This window comes from Lontra canadensis, unplaced genomic scaffold (assembly GCF_010015895.1).
Source record: "Lontra canadensis isolate GAN:19392208 unplaced genomic scaffold, GSC_riverotter_1.0 scaffold9, whole genome shotgun sequence".
Taxonomy (NCBI): domain Eukaryota; kingdom Metazoa; phylum Chordata; class Mammalia; order Carnivora; family Mustelidae; genus Lontra; species Lontra canadensis.
In genome coordinates, this window is record NW_022631003.1 from 16,227,789 (window position 1) to 16,244,381 (window position 16,593).

General features: G+C 38.2%; 1 protein-coding gene and 1 pseudogene across 3 annotated transcripts in view; both read right to left on the bottom strand.

The window, feature by feature from the left end:
- Positions 1–16,593, bottom strand: part of XPOT (exportin for tRNA) — a 46,105-nt gene that overhangs the window by 4,955 nt on the left and 24,557 nt on the right. For all 3 annotated transcript variants that reach the window (XM_032854911.1, XM_032854913.1, XM_032854912.1), the window contains exons 16-23: positions 16,124–16,193; positions 13,936–14,174; positions 12,306–12,591; positions 11,011–11,200; positions 6,702–6,818; positions 6,404–6,519; positions 5,481–5,528; positions 1,922–1,993 (exon numbers count right to left, since the gene is read on the bottom strand). In XM_032854911.1, the coding sequence (XP_032710802.1) occupies positions 1,922–1,993; positions 5,481–5,528; positions 6,404–6,519; positions 6,702–6,818; positions 11,011–11,200; positions 12,306–12,591; positions 13,936–14,174; positions 16,124–16,193 (1,138 nt within the window). The remainder of the gene's footprint in view (positions 1–1,921; positions 1,994–5,480; positions 5,529–6,403; positions 6,520–6,701; positions 6,819–11,010; positions 11,201–12,305; positions 12,592–13,935; positions 14,175–16,123; positions 16,194–16,593) is intronic.
- Positions 10,518–10,688, bottom strand: LOC116866460 (annotated as a pseudogene).

Here is a 16,593-nt window from a genome sequence, read left to right on the forward strand (position 1 = left end):
CTAAGGGTTGGACTACTTTAGATATTCCATTTAGGTGGAATTACACAATATTTCTCTTTCCGTGACTGGCTTATTTCATTTAGCATAATGTCCTCAATGTTCATTCATGCTGTAGCACGTGAGAGCATGTCTTTTAAGGCTGAATAATATTACATTGTATGTATATACTACATTTTACTTACCCATTCATCTGTCAAAAGACATTTAAGTTGCTTTAAATCTACAGTAGTAGTATGATAACTTATCAAAGTCAACTAGAACAGCTCCTCACCAAAAAAGGTTCTATGGCATCTTCAAATGTAATACTTGTCAGATATAGGTTGCTTTCACTTTTGAGAGCATGGCTCTCCTAAACAAGGTTGACTCATGCCTGAGAAGGAAGAACGGAACAAAAACTACATTGCTCTGACTGTTCTCACCTAGTAAGAGTGGTAACTGAGCAGAGCTTGACCAAAAGAAAAAGAGGTTAAGTCTAATAGAATTCTGCTAATGGTGTTGTCAGAAGGCACATGAAAGAAAGGAAAACTGGGGATGCTTATTTTTTATAATCAGATTATTAGATAGAATTTTGCTTTACTTAACAATCTGGTGTATTTCTATTTTTGATGGGCATTAAGATCATTGAGTAATTAGCAATTTATTGCTTTCATTAAAACATTACCTTCCTTATGTAACAAATAATAGCTGAGAAAATTCATTAATACCTTCAAAGATGGTATGTCATGAAATAAGATCATAAATTCATTAAAAATGAGTTTTATGATCAATCTTACGCAAGATCTATCGTATTTTTCAATCAATCTTTTCATTGTCTTTCATAAAATAGCATAAAAATTTTTTAAAAACACTTGGTGAAAAAACAATTCTTAGAATCTGATGAAGAGATTTGTAATCAAAATTTTGATACCTCAATTAGATCTATGTGCGGTTGGACAAGTCTAGGTAACTATATGCCAAGAAAATCACCGAATGCCATTAAAAAAATTACTCTGCAATAGTGTAAAAATGGAAGATTGCTTTCCAGATACTTCATAGTATAGTTTCAGTTTTAGAAAGTAAGCACTGATAAGCTTCACATATGTAAAATAAACTACCTAGCACAAATCTTCACAATAGGTTTGTGTATTGTAGTGCCCTTTGGCAATCTGGGGAGCCTACTGGACTCTTTATAGAATGCTTTTTAAAATTTATAATTTACAATATATGGATTAAAAAAGAAACTTTGGTTATCAAAATGGTTATTAAATTTTTGATATGTGCTGGAATAATACGATTACTGACTGACTCGGATAGCAAGGTCTAGTGGTGTATCTTCAGAACTCATAATTTCAATATCCTGAAGTATAAATGGTATTGTGAGATTCCTAGAACAACTAATGTGACACAAAAACAGCTGTGATTTCTACTGGTGACAAAGTCACAGGCAATGTGAATGCTACTGTGATTTGTGTTTTGTCACCTACACAATGGTAGGAAATTAAACTTTTGGTTAAAGGTTAGTAAAAATAAAAATATAATTTTCTCCCATTCAATTTCATGTACCCCTGAAGTTTGAACTCTGTGATCCTGTAAATAGTGAAACATCAAGCTGAATGCAGTTTAACTTTCTTTAAAAAAAAAAAAAAAAAAAAAAAAAATTTTTTTTAAAGGTTTTATTTATCCAATTTGACAGAGAGAGCACAAGTAGGCAGAGAGGCAGGCAGTGACGGGGGGAAGCAGGCTCCCCGCTGAGCAGAGAGCCCGATGCAGGGCTCGATCCCAGGACCCCAAGACTATGACCTGAGCTGAAGGCAGAGGCTCAACCTATTGAACCACCCACGTGTCCCGCAGTTTAACTTTCTTGAATCAATATTTAGGTTGAACTACACAGTCTTAATTCTTTAATTGAATTAAGAGGCATGTCTGCTCTGACGGCTCTTACCTGAATTATTTCTGGAGCTACTTGCAAGGAAGGCAGATATTCTTGTTGAAGATACTGAATACATTCTGGGCCCTGAAAACCAAAAGATAATTATAACTGAATTATCTTGATATTAATGATGCATAAAAATAAGTTAGAATGATACATGTACATGTCAAAAACAGTATGGTATTGTGATTAAGAATATAGTCTGGGGGTGCCTGGGTTGCTCAGTGGGTTAAGCGTCTGCCTTTGACTTGGGTCATGATCCTGGGATGGAGCCCTCCATTGGGCTTCCTGCTCAGAGGGGGCTTGCTTTGCCCTCTCCCTCTGCCGCTCCCCCTGCTTGTGCTGTCAAATAAATAAATAAAATCTTATAAAAGAAGAATATAGTCTAGAGTCAGACTGCTTTGGTTTGAGGCTTGACTCTGCAAAATTCCTGGTAACTTGAGGTTACTTAACCTGAGTCTCAGTTTCCCCATCCGAAAAATGGAGTTATTGTGAGGGGTGGATGAGTTAAAAAATATAAAGCTTTTAGAATAGTGCTTAGCATTCACTGCATGTTAACGTTACTTAGCATTATATCTATATCCTTTTTTTTTTTTTTTTTGCTGCATTTCACTGCAAAATGCAAGTTATTTCACCACCCCCTGCCCCTTCTCTCTCTTTTAAAGTAAGCCCTACAGCCACTGTGGGGCTTGAACTCACAACCCCAAGATCAAGAGTTGCACATTCTACCAACTGAGCCATCCAGGTGCTTTTCATCTTTTTCTTCAGTGTACTCTCCTATATTTAGTACCCATGCATTGCCCATCACCTCCTATAACCCCACTGTTCTCACTTAAAAATGGAGTGTTGTTGTTGTTTTTTTAAATCAGGAGAAGTAAATGTGTACCTCAAGAGAAAATCAGTCAAATGAATAAATGAGAAAATAGAACCAAGGGAAACATTTTCAAATAGAATATTGTTTGATTCAATTCTGTGTGTCTCAATTAGAGCTTCCAAAAACCAGACAAATATTTTGGAATTACAAATACCATTCTCACTGTTTCTATTCATTCTTCATCCTCCTTGATTTTCCTTTTTTAAAGGATTTTATTTTTAAATAATCTCTACACCCAACATGGGGCTCAAACTCATAATCTCATGATTAAGAGCTACATGCTTCACCAACTAAGCCAGCCAAGTGCCCCCCTCAACTTTCTAGCATCCTCTCTTATGACTCTTTTCTCTTAGCATTCATACCTCTGGTTACACTTCTAGCTTTCTCTTAAACTCTTGCTTTAGCCAGGGATTTTTCCTATTCTGGTCTTCGTGTCATTCGTTCCTACCACTTTGCACTGACTATACACTGTGGACTCCAAAATCAGTATTTAGTTCTAACTGCTTCAGACCCATATTCCAAATTGCTCTCTGAATCTGCTTCAAGCTATCCTCAATTACAACCCTAGCGCCCACTGACTTTCCAACTTTTCATATCTGACACAAGGCTTTTTACCACCTAGTCCTGTTTTACTTTTTTTTTTTTTAAGATTTTATTTATTTATTTGACAGAGAGATCACAAGTAGGCAGAGAGGCAGGCAGAGAGAGAGGAGGAAGCAGGCTTCCCGCTGAGCAGAGAGCCCAATGCGGGGCTCGATCCCAGGACCCTGGGATCACGACCCGAGCTGAAGGCAGAGGATTAACCCACTGAGCCACCCAGGCGCCCCCCTGTTTTACTTTTTAGCTATGACTTTTACCTCCCTATTTTAGCTAAACAGGTAATTCTATTATTTTCTTTTTTTTTTAAAAGATTATTTATTTATTTATTTGACAGACAGAGATCACAAGTAGGCAGAGGCAGGCAGAGAGAGAGGAAGGGAAGCAGGCTCCCTGCTGAGCAGAGAGCCCGATGCAGGGCTCGATCCCAGGACTCTGGGACCATGACCTGAGCCGAAGGCAGAGGCCCCAACCCACTGAGCCACCCAGGCGCCCCAATTCTATTATTTTCTATCAAATCTACAAGGCAACGTCTGCTCTGTCTTCATATACCTCCTTAACTTTGCCCAGAATGACAGCTCCTCCTCCTGTCAGTCCAATGAATCTACATGTGTCCTGAAGCCTATCAAAAAACGAAACCAAGGGACGCCTGGGTGGCTCAGCTGGTTAAGCCTCTGCCTTCGGTTCAGGTCATGATGCCAGGGTCCTAGGATCGAGTCCCGCATCAGGCTCCTTGCTCAGCAGGGAGCCTGGTTCTCTCTCTGCCTCTGACTGCTTTTGTGCTCTCTCTCACTCTGACAAATAAATAAAATCTTAAAAAAAAAAAAAAAAAAGGGGGGGTGCCTGGGTGGCTCAGTGGTTAAAGCGTCTGCCTTCGGCTCAGGTCATGATCCCAGGGTCCTGGGATCAAGTCCCACATTCGGGCTCTCTGCTCAGCAGGGAGCCTGCCTCTCTGCCTACTTGTGATCTGTCAAATAAATAAAAAAAAAATCTTAAAACAAAACAACGAAACCATGACTACTTCTATCCTATGGTTTTCTCATACTGCCATCAGAGCCAAATTACTTGCTCATCTTTAGTCTCACAATATTACATTTAATATAGATGTATTAATTTATTTCTATTCAAGTACTTAACCCACTGAGTTATTTACACATTGTGTCCCCTGATTCTAAGTCCTAAAAATATTGGGGGACTTTTAAACTTAATTCATCTTTATACAGCTCCCCTGTTACACCCGCCCTGCACCCAGTCCCCACATACTCTTCATCCTACATACAGCAGGCCTAGAGAAATTACTGCAGAAATGAAAACCCTCCAAATATTTATCAGAATCAAAAACTCAAGTTCAAATGAGGGAGTGGACTGTGTGGAGACTGATGAATACTTTTTTGAGGGGTTGGAGGAAGCTGCTCTGTGGGAATGCCAGTCCTTTGTTGGCATCCTGGCTTTGAGAAGGTTGGAGACAGGAATTATTCTTTTTAGAAGTATCTGATTTTTATTTAAAAAAAAATTTTTTTTTTTTTTTTTTTTTAAGTAGACTCTATGCCCAACAGGAGGCTCAAACTCACAATCCTGAAATCAGGAGCTGCATGCTCCACTGAGTGAGCCAGCCGGGCACCTCAGTACCTGATTTTTAAATGTTCACAATCAATTCATGTTACTAAGATATACTGTACCAAGTAAACAAGTCACCAACTGGATTTAGCCCAGAATCACTTAAAATTTTACAAACAATTAGACTGACAAGAAGAATAAAACATTCTGAAGTAGTGAAGAACTCTAGCCATTTATAATACTTAAGAATTTGGAGAAATCTGGCTGTGAAAAGTCAACTAAGTCATGAAACGTGGATCTTTTTACAATTTTTCACATTATTCGTCAAACCAAAACAAACATACATTTTAAACTTCTTGTTATCTAAAACATAAAGGATAGTAACAGATACTGTTACTTTCATTCAACCTCTTCCTCACCTTCAAAAAAGAACTAAATCAACTTTTACAAAAGATAGAGTAACAAGACAACTCAAACACAGTTAAAACCATAAGAAATCTCCACGTATGATGAAAACAAAGGGGCACACAACGCAAGGCTTACCCGTTTGAGATGAATTGTTTTCAATGTCACCGCACACTCAGATAAAGCCTATGAAAAACAAGTGTGAGTATTTTAATACACTTCATTTTTGGTTACTGATCCCACTTGTCTCTTTATTTCCCTGGCCACTGCTCATTAACAATTATTCCCAAACAAGGGACAGAGGAAGGAAAGTGACAGGCATGTGGAATAAGTGGGTTGGATAGAAAAAGGAAAAAAATAAAAAAATGCTGTCTTAATGCACAGCGTATCAAATCATAAAATCTAGGTTTCTCCCTGACATCAGTATTCTGAAAATGAGATCTAGGGAAACTACTGTCCAAGCAAAAGAAAGTTACTCTTAATGGTCAGGAAAAAACCACTGTGCATTAGGTTTAGAATGAAAGTAGTAGAAAACTAATAACTCAATCAAGTTTTAATAAGTGCTTACATCATGCACACTTTTAAGTCTCTATAAAAAGAGGAGATGGAGGCTGTTAAAGTTGAAAGAGCTGGATTTTACATATGAAACTTCAGTATCAGGATTCAGTAAGAATATACAAAAGGCTGAAAAAATATCAACCTTTTATTTATTTATTTATTTTAAAGATTTTATTTATTTATTTATTTGACAGACGAGATCACAAGTAGGCAGAGAGGCAGGCAGAGAGAGAGGAAGGGAAGCAGGCTCCCTGCTGAGCAGGGAGCCCGATGCGGGGCTCGATCCCAGGACCCTGGGATCATGACCTGAGCCAAAGGCAGAGGCTTTAACCCACTGAGCCACCCAGGCGCCCCAAATATCAACCTTTTAAAAATGAATCCTAATTTGAAATTAGTTAAAAATAATGGCAATGAGACTAATATAGTCAGCCTGGCATTAAAGAAATTGTGAGTTAGAATACACAAGATGTACACAAGGTAAACAAAGATTCCTAGGTGCTTACCAACACTGTTTGTGCATCTGCCAGGTCAAAGGTTTGTTTTAAAGGTGCTAGGAAACATGCGGGGACAATGTGCTTATAAACAAAATCAGCAAATCCCACTGGTCCATCTTTACCTCCTGTCAAGAGAATTCAAATTTTCATCTTGTATAAAATGAAAGTCAATTAGTTATCCCTGGGGACAGGTAACTCCCAGCTCCTGTCTATGTCAGAGCCAGGGTTCCATTTCATCTCTAAGGGTCTTAAGAAACAGGTTGTGGAATGAAGTTTTTTGTTTTTTTATGTTTTTAAATCCTCTTACCCCAGAGTTCTACCAACTTGGAGAGGATGATAAAACAGGTTTTCTGTGCAATTGGATCCGGATATTCAACTGCTCCTTGGATAACAGTCACCAGCACTCGTTCTACATTCTCTGCACCTGAAATAAAAACTTTAGTTTAATCTTAAAATTTATTTGAGAGAGAGAGCACGAGTGAGGTTAGAGGAAGAATCTTCCAGTACATGCCCCACTGAGCAGGGAACCTGACATGGGGATCCATCCCACAACCCTGACATCATGACCTGAGCTGAAACCAAGAGTCCGACACTTAACGGACTGACTGAGATACCCAGGCGCCTTAAGCTTAATTTTAAAAAGAACCTAGAAAGGCAACCTGAAGCACTCTGTTGTAAAAGATTTTATTTATTTATTTGAGAGAGAGAGAGAAATGGAGCAGGGGCAGGGCAGAGGCAGAAGCAGACTCCTTTCTGAGCAGGGAGCCCAAAAGGGGGCTCAACCCCGGGACTCTAGGATCATAGAAGCTTAACTGACTGAGCCACCTACGCAGCCCTCGTTGTTTCTTTTCATTTTTATTTTTGGGTAATTTAATTAACTTTTATTTTTATTTTTAAAATTTTTTTAAATTTACATTTTAGGTGGTTAACACAGTGCAATACTGGTTTCTGGAGTAGAATACAGTGATTTGTAAACACACATACATACATACAACACTGAGCACTCATAATACCTTCCTTAATACCATCTCCCATGTAACCCATCCCCCACCCACCTCCCTCCATCAACCTTGTTTGTAATCTAGTTGAGTCTTTTATAGCTTGTTTTGCTCTCTCCTTTCCTTTCCCCATTCCCATATGTTCATATTTTCTTTTTTAAATTCCACAAGAGTAAGATCATACAGTATTTGTCTTTTTCTGACTCACTTCACTTGGCATAACACACTCTAGCTCCCTCCCACCCACGTCACTGCAAAGAGCAAGATTTCATTTTTTGATAGCTAATATTCCATTGTATTTACCTGCCACATCTTTATCCCTTCATCAATCCATGGACATTTGGGCTCTTGCCATAGTTTGGCTACTGTTAATAATGATGCTATAAACATCCAGGTGCACGTATCCCTTCAAATCTGTATTTCTGTATCCTCTGGGTAAATACCTAATAGTGCAATTGTTGGGTCATAGAGTAGTTCTATTTATAACTTGTTGAGGAACTTCCATACTCTTCTCCAGAATGGCTGCACGTTAACATTCCCACTAATAGTGCAAGAGTGTTTCCTTTTCTCCACATCCTTGCCAACATCTGTTGTTTCTTGGGTTAATTTTAGCCATCCTGACAGGTGTGAGATGGTATCTCATCTGGTTTTGATTTGCATTTCCCTGATGATGAGAGATGCTGGGCAGCTTTTCATGTGTCTGTTAGCCATCTTGATGTCATTTTTAGAACAGTATCTCTTCATGTCTTCTGCCCACTTCTTTTTTTTTTTTTTTAAGATTATTTATTTATTTATTTATTTGACAGAGAGAGAGAGAGAGAGAGAGAGAGAGATCGCAAGTAGGCAGAGAGGCAGGCAGAGAGAGGGGGGGAGGAAGCAGGCTCCCTGCGGAGCAGAGAGCCCGATTCGGGGCTCTATCCCAGGACCCTGGGACCATGACCTGAGCTGAAGGCAGAGGCTTTAACCCACTGGGTGGCTCTGCCCACTTCTTAACTGGGTTATTTGTTCTGGGTGTTGAGCTTGATAAGTTCTTTATAGACTTTGAATACTATCCCTTTATCCAATAAAACATTTGCTAGTATCTTCTCCTATTCTGTCAGTTGTCTTTTGGTTTTGTCGACTATTTCCTTTTGCTGTGCAGAAGCTTTTTATCTTGATGAAGATCCTTTTGTTTCCTTGCCTGTGATGATATGTCTCGTAAGGAGTGGCTACCGCTGAAGTTAAAGAGGTTTCCGCCTTTGTTCTCCTCTAGGATTTTGATGGTTTCCCATCTCCTATTTGGGTCTTTTATCCATTTTGAATTTATTTTTGTGTATGATGTAGGAAAGTGGTCAAGTTTCCTTCTGCTGCATGTGGCTGTCTGGTTTTCCCAACACCGTTTGTTGGAGAGACTGTCTTTTTTCCATTGGATATTCTTTCCTGCTTTGTCAAAGATCAGTTGACCATACAGTTATGGGTTCATTTCTGGGGTTTCTATTCTGTTCCATTGATCTAGGTGTCTGTTTTCATGCCAGTACTATACTATCTTGATGACTGCAGTTTTGTAATATAGCTTAAAATCTGGAATCCTGATACCTCCATCCAGGTTCTTCTTTTTCAGAATTGCTTTGGCTATTCAAGGTCTTTTGTGGTTCCATATAAATTTTAGGATTGTTTTTTCTAACTCTGTAGAAAATACTGGTGGTATTTTGATGGAGATTGCATTAAATGTGTAGATTGCTTTGAGCAATATAGACATTTTAACCGTGTTTGTCTTCCAATTCATGAGCATGGAATGCTTTTCCATTTCTTTGTGTCCTCTTCAATTTCCTTCGTGTTTTATAGTTTTCAAAGTATAGATCTTTTACTTCTTTAGTTAGGTTTATTCCTAGGTATCCTATTGTTTTTGATGCAATTGCAAATGGGATCAATTCCTTGATTTCTTTTTCTGCTGCTCTGTATTGGCGTATAGAAATGCAACAGATTTCTACACACTGGTTTTATACCCTGTGACTTCGCTGAATTCCTGTATAAATTCCAGTAATTATTTGGTGGAGTCTTTTGGGTTTTCTACACAGAGTATCATGTTGTCTGCAAATAGTGTAAATTTGACTTCTTCCTTGCCAATCTGCATGCTTTTTTTTTTTTGGTCATATGATTGCTGAGGCTAAGACTTCCAGGACTATGTTAAATGTGGTGAGAGTGGATATCCCTGTCTTGTTCCTGACCATGGGGGAAAGGCTCTGTTTTTCACCACCAAGGATGATATTAGCTGTGGATCTTTCATATATGGCCTTGTGATGTTGAGGTATGTTATCTTTATCCCTACTTTGTTGAAGGTTTTGTTTTGATTTTAAACATTTTATTTTTCAGGGCACCTGGGTGGCTCAGTTGGTTAAGCGACTGACTTTGGCTTGGGTCATGATTCTGGAGTCCCAGGATCAGGTCCCACAATGGGCTCCCAGCTCCACGTGGAGTCTGCTTCTCCCTCTGCCCTTCTCCCCCTCTCATGCTGTCTCCCACTGTCTCTCAAAATAAAATAAATAAAAATCCTTAAAAAAAAAAAAAGATTTTACTTATTTATTTGAGAGAGTACAAGCAGGGGGAGAGACAGAGGGAGAAGCAGATTCCTGCTGAGCTGGGAGCCTGACATGGGGCTTGATCCCAGGACCCACAGATCATGACCCAAGCTGAAGGCAGATGCCCAACCATCTGAGCCAGCCAGGTGCCCCTTGCTGAGGATTTTTATCAGGAAAAGATGCTGTATTTTGTCAAATGCTTTCTCTGCATCTATTGACAGGATCATATAGTTCCTATCCTTTCTTTTATTAATATCATGTATCACACTGATTGACTTACAAATATTGAAACACCCCTGCAGCCTAGGAAGAAATCCTACTTGATCGTGGTGAGTAATTCTTTAAATATATTGTTGGATTCAATTTACTAGTATTTTATTGAGAACTTCTGCATCCATGTTCATCAGGGATACTGGCTCTATAATTCTCCTTTTCAGTGGGGTCTTTAGTTTTGGAATCAAGGTAATGCTGGGTTTGCAGAAGTTCTCACTTCATATAGTGTAACAAGACAAAACCATTTACAGAATTGATAAGATCCCTCAATTTTTACTAATCTGAATCTTAAATTTTAAGCATAAAACACTGAAAAGTAACTAGTCCCTTATTATATTGCCCTCTGGATTTCTTACATAGCAAAATTCTCTATGTTGCTCAATACAGTCCCATTTATTTTTCAATTAGCAACAACTGCACCGCGTATAAACCTCATTGGCTACAATACTGCCACTGCACAGAGCTAGTCCCATTTACTTTTAATTTCAAAATGGCAAACTGGCCAGTAAAATTCAACTGTCAGGTCAATGCTCACAAGCTGCCACCATGCTATTTATACCAGCAAGGAATCAATTAAAGAATACTGCCCTAGGAAAAAGGGAACTGAATACAAATTATTTTTAAGGTCCTCTACATGAAATTGATTCCCACCTTGATAATAATGAACTGTCACCCCAGGGTAAAACACATAACCACTTTAAAAGTTTGGTTTTTACTTCAACTAGCTCTTGCTCATACTGATATACAACAGCAACAAGGCCTCAAGCAGATAATCTCAGCGTCCCACCTTGATTTGCTATGACTTCGCTCATTCCACTGCCTGTGACTGTTTGCAGGAAAGCAAAGTAACTCCTTCGCAACATTTGCTTCTCTAAAGCAGCAGATTGGTCATTTTCTTCTGCTGGTCGGAGCAATACCTCAAAAATTGCATGAAGTAGAGGCATGAACATTTGCTGTAAAAATGGAGATACCTGTATCTGAAGATAAAAAACAAAAATTACTATTTCAGAAATGTGAAAAATATTAATACAAAACTTCGAAAAATACATTTTACAAAAAGCCTTTATGCAGAGTTTCTATTTAGGATATGTATTTACATAATTCTGTTGGCAAGTATCAGTTCTAGGACAAAAATTTGTGTTAAGCATATACATTATTTAAATCTTCAAAACTGTTAGTCCAACTCATTTCCTACAGTTAAAGAATCAGGTTAAAATAATAAGGATTTAGGGGCGCCTGGGTGGCTCAGTCATTAAGCGTCTGCCTTTGGCTCAGGTCCTGACCCTCGGGTCCTGGGATCGAGCACCTCATGAGATTCCCTGCTCAGCAGGAAGCCTGCTTCTCCCTCTCCCCACTTTGTGTTCGCTTTCTCGCTATCTCTCTGTAAAATAAATAAAATCTCAAAAAAAAAAAACCCCAAAATAGGGATTCAGATATATTTCACAACTGAATATTGCCATGAATTATCAAGAAATGAATTCTATTGCTAAATTACATGCAGAATTTATAAGACTAGGCTCTCAAGGCTTTATGTGCCTGATGCAAATTGCTTAACTTCTGTGTCTCAGTTTCTTCGTCTATAAAATGCAATGGTTCTCTCTAGGGCTAATTAGGAGGATCAAATGAATTAATGTACCCAAAAAAGGCTTAGAACAGAATAACAGAAAGCACTATGTTAGCCATTTTTATTTGCCAGCTTATACTTGGTTTACATTTCCTTGTACCATAAAACTGACTTTAGCACAATGAATTAACTTCAAACTTCTGCTTGGGCACCCAAGGTGCAAGTTTTTATTTACCTCTAGACATTTTAGTACTCAATGGCATTTTCATTTGCTTTTCTAAAATAGCAGACTGCTTCTTCTGCACAGAGCAGATAAGGTTTGTTTTTATTAAAACATCCATTAAGCATGGCCTATGTGTCAGGTAGTGTGTGAGTCACTGGAGATGACAACAATATTTATGGTCTATGCCCTCAAGTGACTTCTATTAAAAAACAAAACAAAACAAAATGTATCTAAAGATCAATATATCTAATTTGTAAGTCAGGAGATTCTCTGAGCTCTAAAAGGTCAGTGGTACCTTAAATTTGGCTGTAATCTGGTTGATAAGAGGAATGAACTCCTGGAGGTCTTTTGCTTCACAATCTTTGAGCATGTGTTCTGAGGCAGACGGGATGAATGGAAGAACTTCTTCCTCTAGGCAAATAATCATGCGATGAAGGAAAGTACGAACTCCACTTCTGAGAATATCCTTTTGCAAGGGACAACTGAGAGCTGGCAAGAATGTCTGTAAACAGTCCAGATAAACTTCGGAACAGCCACACTGTTTCACAGTCTGCTTGTTGCTGAAAGCTTTGCTGGTTCGGCTACACAAGCAAAATCAGGCAACTAGTTTTAACTTTTTGCATTAATAAAAGTTTTATGGAGTAATGAAAAATAATGCACAGCTAATTACACATTTGACAAAACTAAGAAGCCAACTGTTTACATTCTATGTCACAACTGCTTCCATCTTTAACTAATATGGCTATTTGTACTATTACTGCTTCCAGTTGCCATTCCAGAAAGGGTTCAAATTAAATGAATGAGAGGTAATTGATATAAGCCTTCTAATGAGAACCCACCTAAATGTTTTACTAAAATCCTACTGATAAAGTACGTAGAAAAAAGGAAAAAAAAATCCACTGCTATGACTAGGCTGTACTAGACAATCTACAAACTCCTGATTTAAATTTAGTAAACAATCTTTAGAATCAAGTTATTTATAAAACCTAACATTAGCTTTTGCACTGAAGTACTCTGTAGAACAATTTCTCTGTGCAGCTTCTTAAATAGCAATCACTGCAACTTCCATACTGTTACTGCTCGCCAATGAAATATACGGGCCGCGAGAAGGAAGAGGCAGCTTGGGTAGTCTTCAGGATAAAATGAGAGAGCTAAAAAGAAGCATCAACATTATCAGTACCGGGGCGCCTGGGTGACTCAGTGGGTTAAAGCCTCTGCCTTCGGCTCAGGTCATGATCCCAGGGTTCTGGGATCAAGCCCCACATCAGGCTCTCTGCTTGGCAGGGAGCCTGCTTCCCTTCTCTCTCTGTCTCTCTGCCTGCTTGTGATCTCTGTCAAATAAATAAATAAATAAATCTTAAAAAAAAAAAAAAAAAAAAAAGATTATCAGTACCAAGACTGATCCAAGATGTCCCAGTATGTCACTGTTCTATAAACTTGTTAGCCAGGGACACCTGAGCAGCTCAGTCAGTTAAGCATCTGTCTGCCTTTGGCTCAGGTCATGATCCCAGGGTCCTGGGATGGAGCCCTACATCGGGGTCCTTGCTCAGCAGACAGCCTGCTTCTCCCTCTGCCTGCCGCTCCCCGCTGCTTGTGCTCTCTCACAAATATTCTTTTGAAAAACAAAAACAAAAAACTCTTCAGCTAATCCCCTCAAACACATAAACAGTTTATTCTAAAGAAGTCAGAGGAGTTAATGCTTCAGACAGTTGTCAAACCAGAAATGTAGACTGTTATGTGATCTATTCCCTTCTTCAGCTAAATCTTCTAATTCACTGGATTTAGAGAAGAAAGGTTTAGATAATTCTCTCCATAATTTTATCTTTGAAATATGGGTGTGTATGCCCAATTCTAACAGATCCATGTAAATGGTTCTTTGTGTGTATAGACACTCAATTTACAATTTTAATTATAATCACACTCACCTGGCAAATCCAACAGCATGGTTCAGACAGTCTGCTAGTGATGCCTGTCTTTCTTCATCTTGTGCCAGCATCAATTTTTCTAACAGAATTTTAAACTTCTCCATCAATGGGGTCAACAGATTTCTCATTAAGGCTTGTTTCCGTTCAGCTGGATATTCACTATTAACAATCAGCACTCCAGCTGTCTCATAAATAAACAGTTGATCGTCGCTGCTCAACAAAGACTGGTAACCATTCTCCTAGAAAGAAATTCAGTCCTATTGGTGTTTATCATTGTTCCTTCAGTTCCTCTGATTTAATCACAGTAAGTCCCTCTAAAGCATTTAAGTACCATTAGGACTATTACTGCTATAGCAGTTCAGAAAACAAAGATAAAGGAGCTATATAAGGTAGTTAAAAAATTTATACTTAAAACCCTATTAAGCAGACAACATCCAGTAAACACAATTTGAATGAAGTCTTTTTATATACTAAAAAGAGATTACAGGTATAGTACAAGCCCTTGTTTATATGACTGGTATAAAAAACATGAAAAACTTCTAATATTGATAAGATAATATGGCTAACAGGCATTTTTTTTAAAGTAGGCTCCATGCCCACCATGGAGCCCAACACAGGGCTTGAACTCACAACCCTGTGATCAAGATCTGAGCTGACATCAAGAGTCAGATGCTTAAGGGACTGAGCCACCCAGGTGCCTGAGGACTTTCTGAATGCCTAAGTCTTATAAATCAATGTGAACTGCCATGGAAAATAGGCATTAATCAAATGTAGTACTTTAATATATAGGGTTCTATAATATGCAAAGATAATTTAACCATATAATTCATTAGTAATCTTTCATGCAGTCTAATTATGTAATCACTATACCCTAAATACGGATATTTACTTAAAAGAATACAAGTTTCTTTTTTTTTCTTTTTTTTTTTTTTTTTAAGATTTTGCTTATCTGACAGAAAGAGGCACAGTGAGAGAGGGAACAAAAGCAGGGGGAGTGGGAGAGGGAGAAGCCGACTTCCCGCCAAGCAGGGAGCCCAATGTGGGGCTCGAACCCAGGACCCTGGGATCATGACCTGAGCTGAAGGCAGACGCTTAATGACTGAGCCATGCAGGCACCCCAAATAAAAGTATTTTTATGTTTAACATTTCTCAAGTGCTGCTCCAATAGAAACTTTTATCAAAATGAAAAAAAAAGTCAATGTCAGTAGACAAAAACATGTAGAAGTTAAAACATAGTTACAAAGTAGCTCAACTTAAATATTTCTTGTGAAATGAATACCAAAATATCGACCAGCATTTAAATTTTACCCAAAGCCTTAAGCTACCCCCCAAAACTCAATCTAATGCATTCACTTAGCAGACTAATCACTTAGCCTAGCAGTCACTTAGAATGGCTAATATGATCTTATACTAAGTAGGAAATAATTTAGAAATTGAATTTTTCCTTCTCCATAAAATACTTCAACATTTAACAGAGGGCAGACCTTATCTCACTCAGCCAAATTTATCATTCAGCTCCTTTCCATTTTTATTCTTTCTTTTTTTAAGATTTATTTATTTATTGGCAAGGGGAACAGAGGGAGAGGGAGAGAGAAACTCAAGCAAACTCTGTGCTGAGTGAAAAACCCAACTGGTGGTGGTGGTGGGGGGGCTTGAATCCATTAACCTGATATCATGACCTAAGCAAAAACTAAGTGTTGGGGTCACCTGGGTGGCTCAGTGGGTTAAGCCTCTGCCTTCAGTTCAGATCATGATCTCAGGGTCATGGGATCGAGCCCTGCATTGGGCTCTCTGCTCAGCGCGGAGCCTGCTTCCCTCCCCTCTCTCTGCCTGCCTCTTTGCCTACCTGTGATCTCTGTCAAATAAATAAATAAAATCTTAAAAAAGAAAAACCAAAAAACACCAAGTGTTGGATGCTTAACTCACTGTGCCACCCAGGCGCCCCTCCATTTTTATTAATTCTATTACTATGCTTTGTTTGCTAATATCAACAGAATCTTGGTAAAGAGAACTAATTAATCCCTCAACTCTGATGAGGAAACTAACAGAACTAACACAACCCCTCATCTTTGCCATCACCCCCCCATTAAGAAAACTGTTTACAAGGCATTAGCATTAAAGGCTAAAGGCAGGTGTGGCATCAATGATACTTGGGGAAAATCTGTAATTTGTAAAGATAGATACTTACAGGTGGAGAAAGCTCTAGTAAATCTTGTATTCTATTCAGAATATCCTCAATGAAAGGATTCATTTGTTTACTGAATAAAGGCAAAAAAGGAAAATCACAATTACATAAACCAGTATGCTCAAAATACCAAATTTCCTTTTAAAGAGGACAGAACTAAAAAAAAAGTTCAATTCTAGGCTAGTCAGATGTTATCATTAAGACAAGATAGGATTTTTAAGAATTACAACCTTATAAGTCTAAGAACAAGTAGTTTTCATACCAAGAAAATAGTACTAGTAAAAAACACCACAAAACAGAAAGGTCAAAATATTTATTTTTAAGAAATATGTTCTTTAGGATTTCAAATAAACCAGAGAGTAATCCACAGCAATAAAACTGTTAGTTAAATAAATAACTAATGTCATTAATGATGACAGGTGTTATATATAAAAGTATGCAAACAAATCATTTCGCAGTGATGAACACGGCTA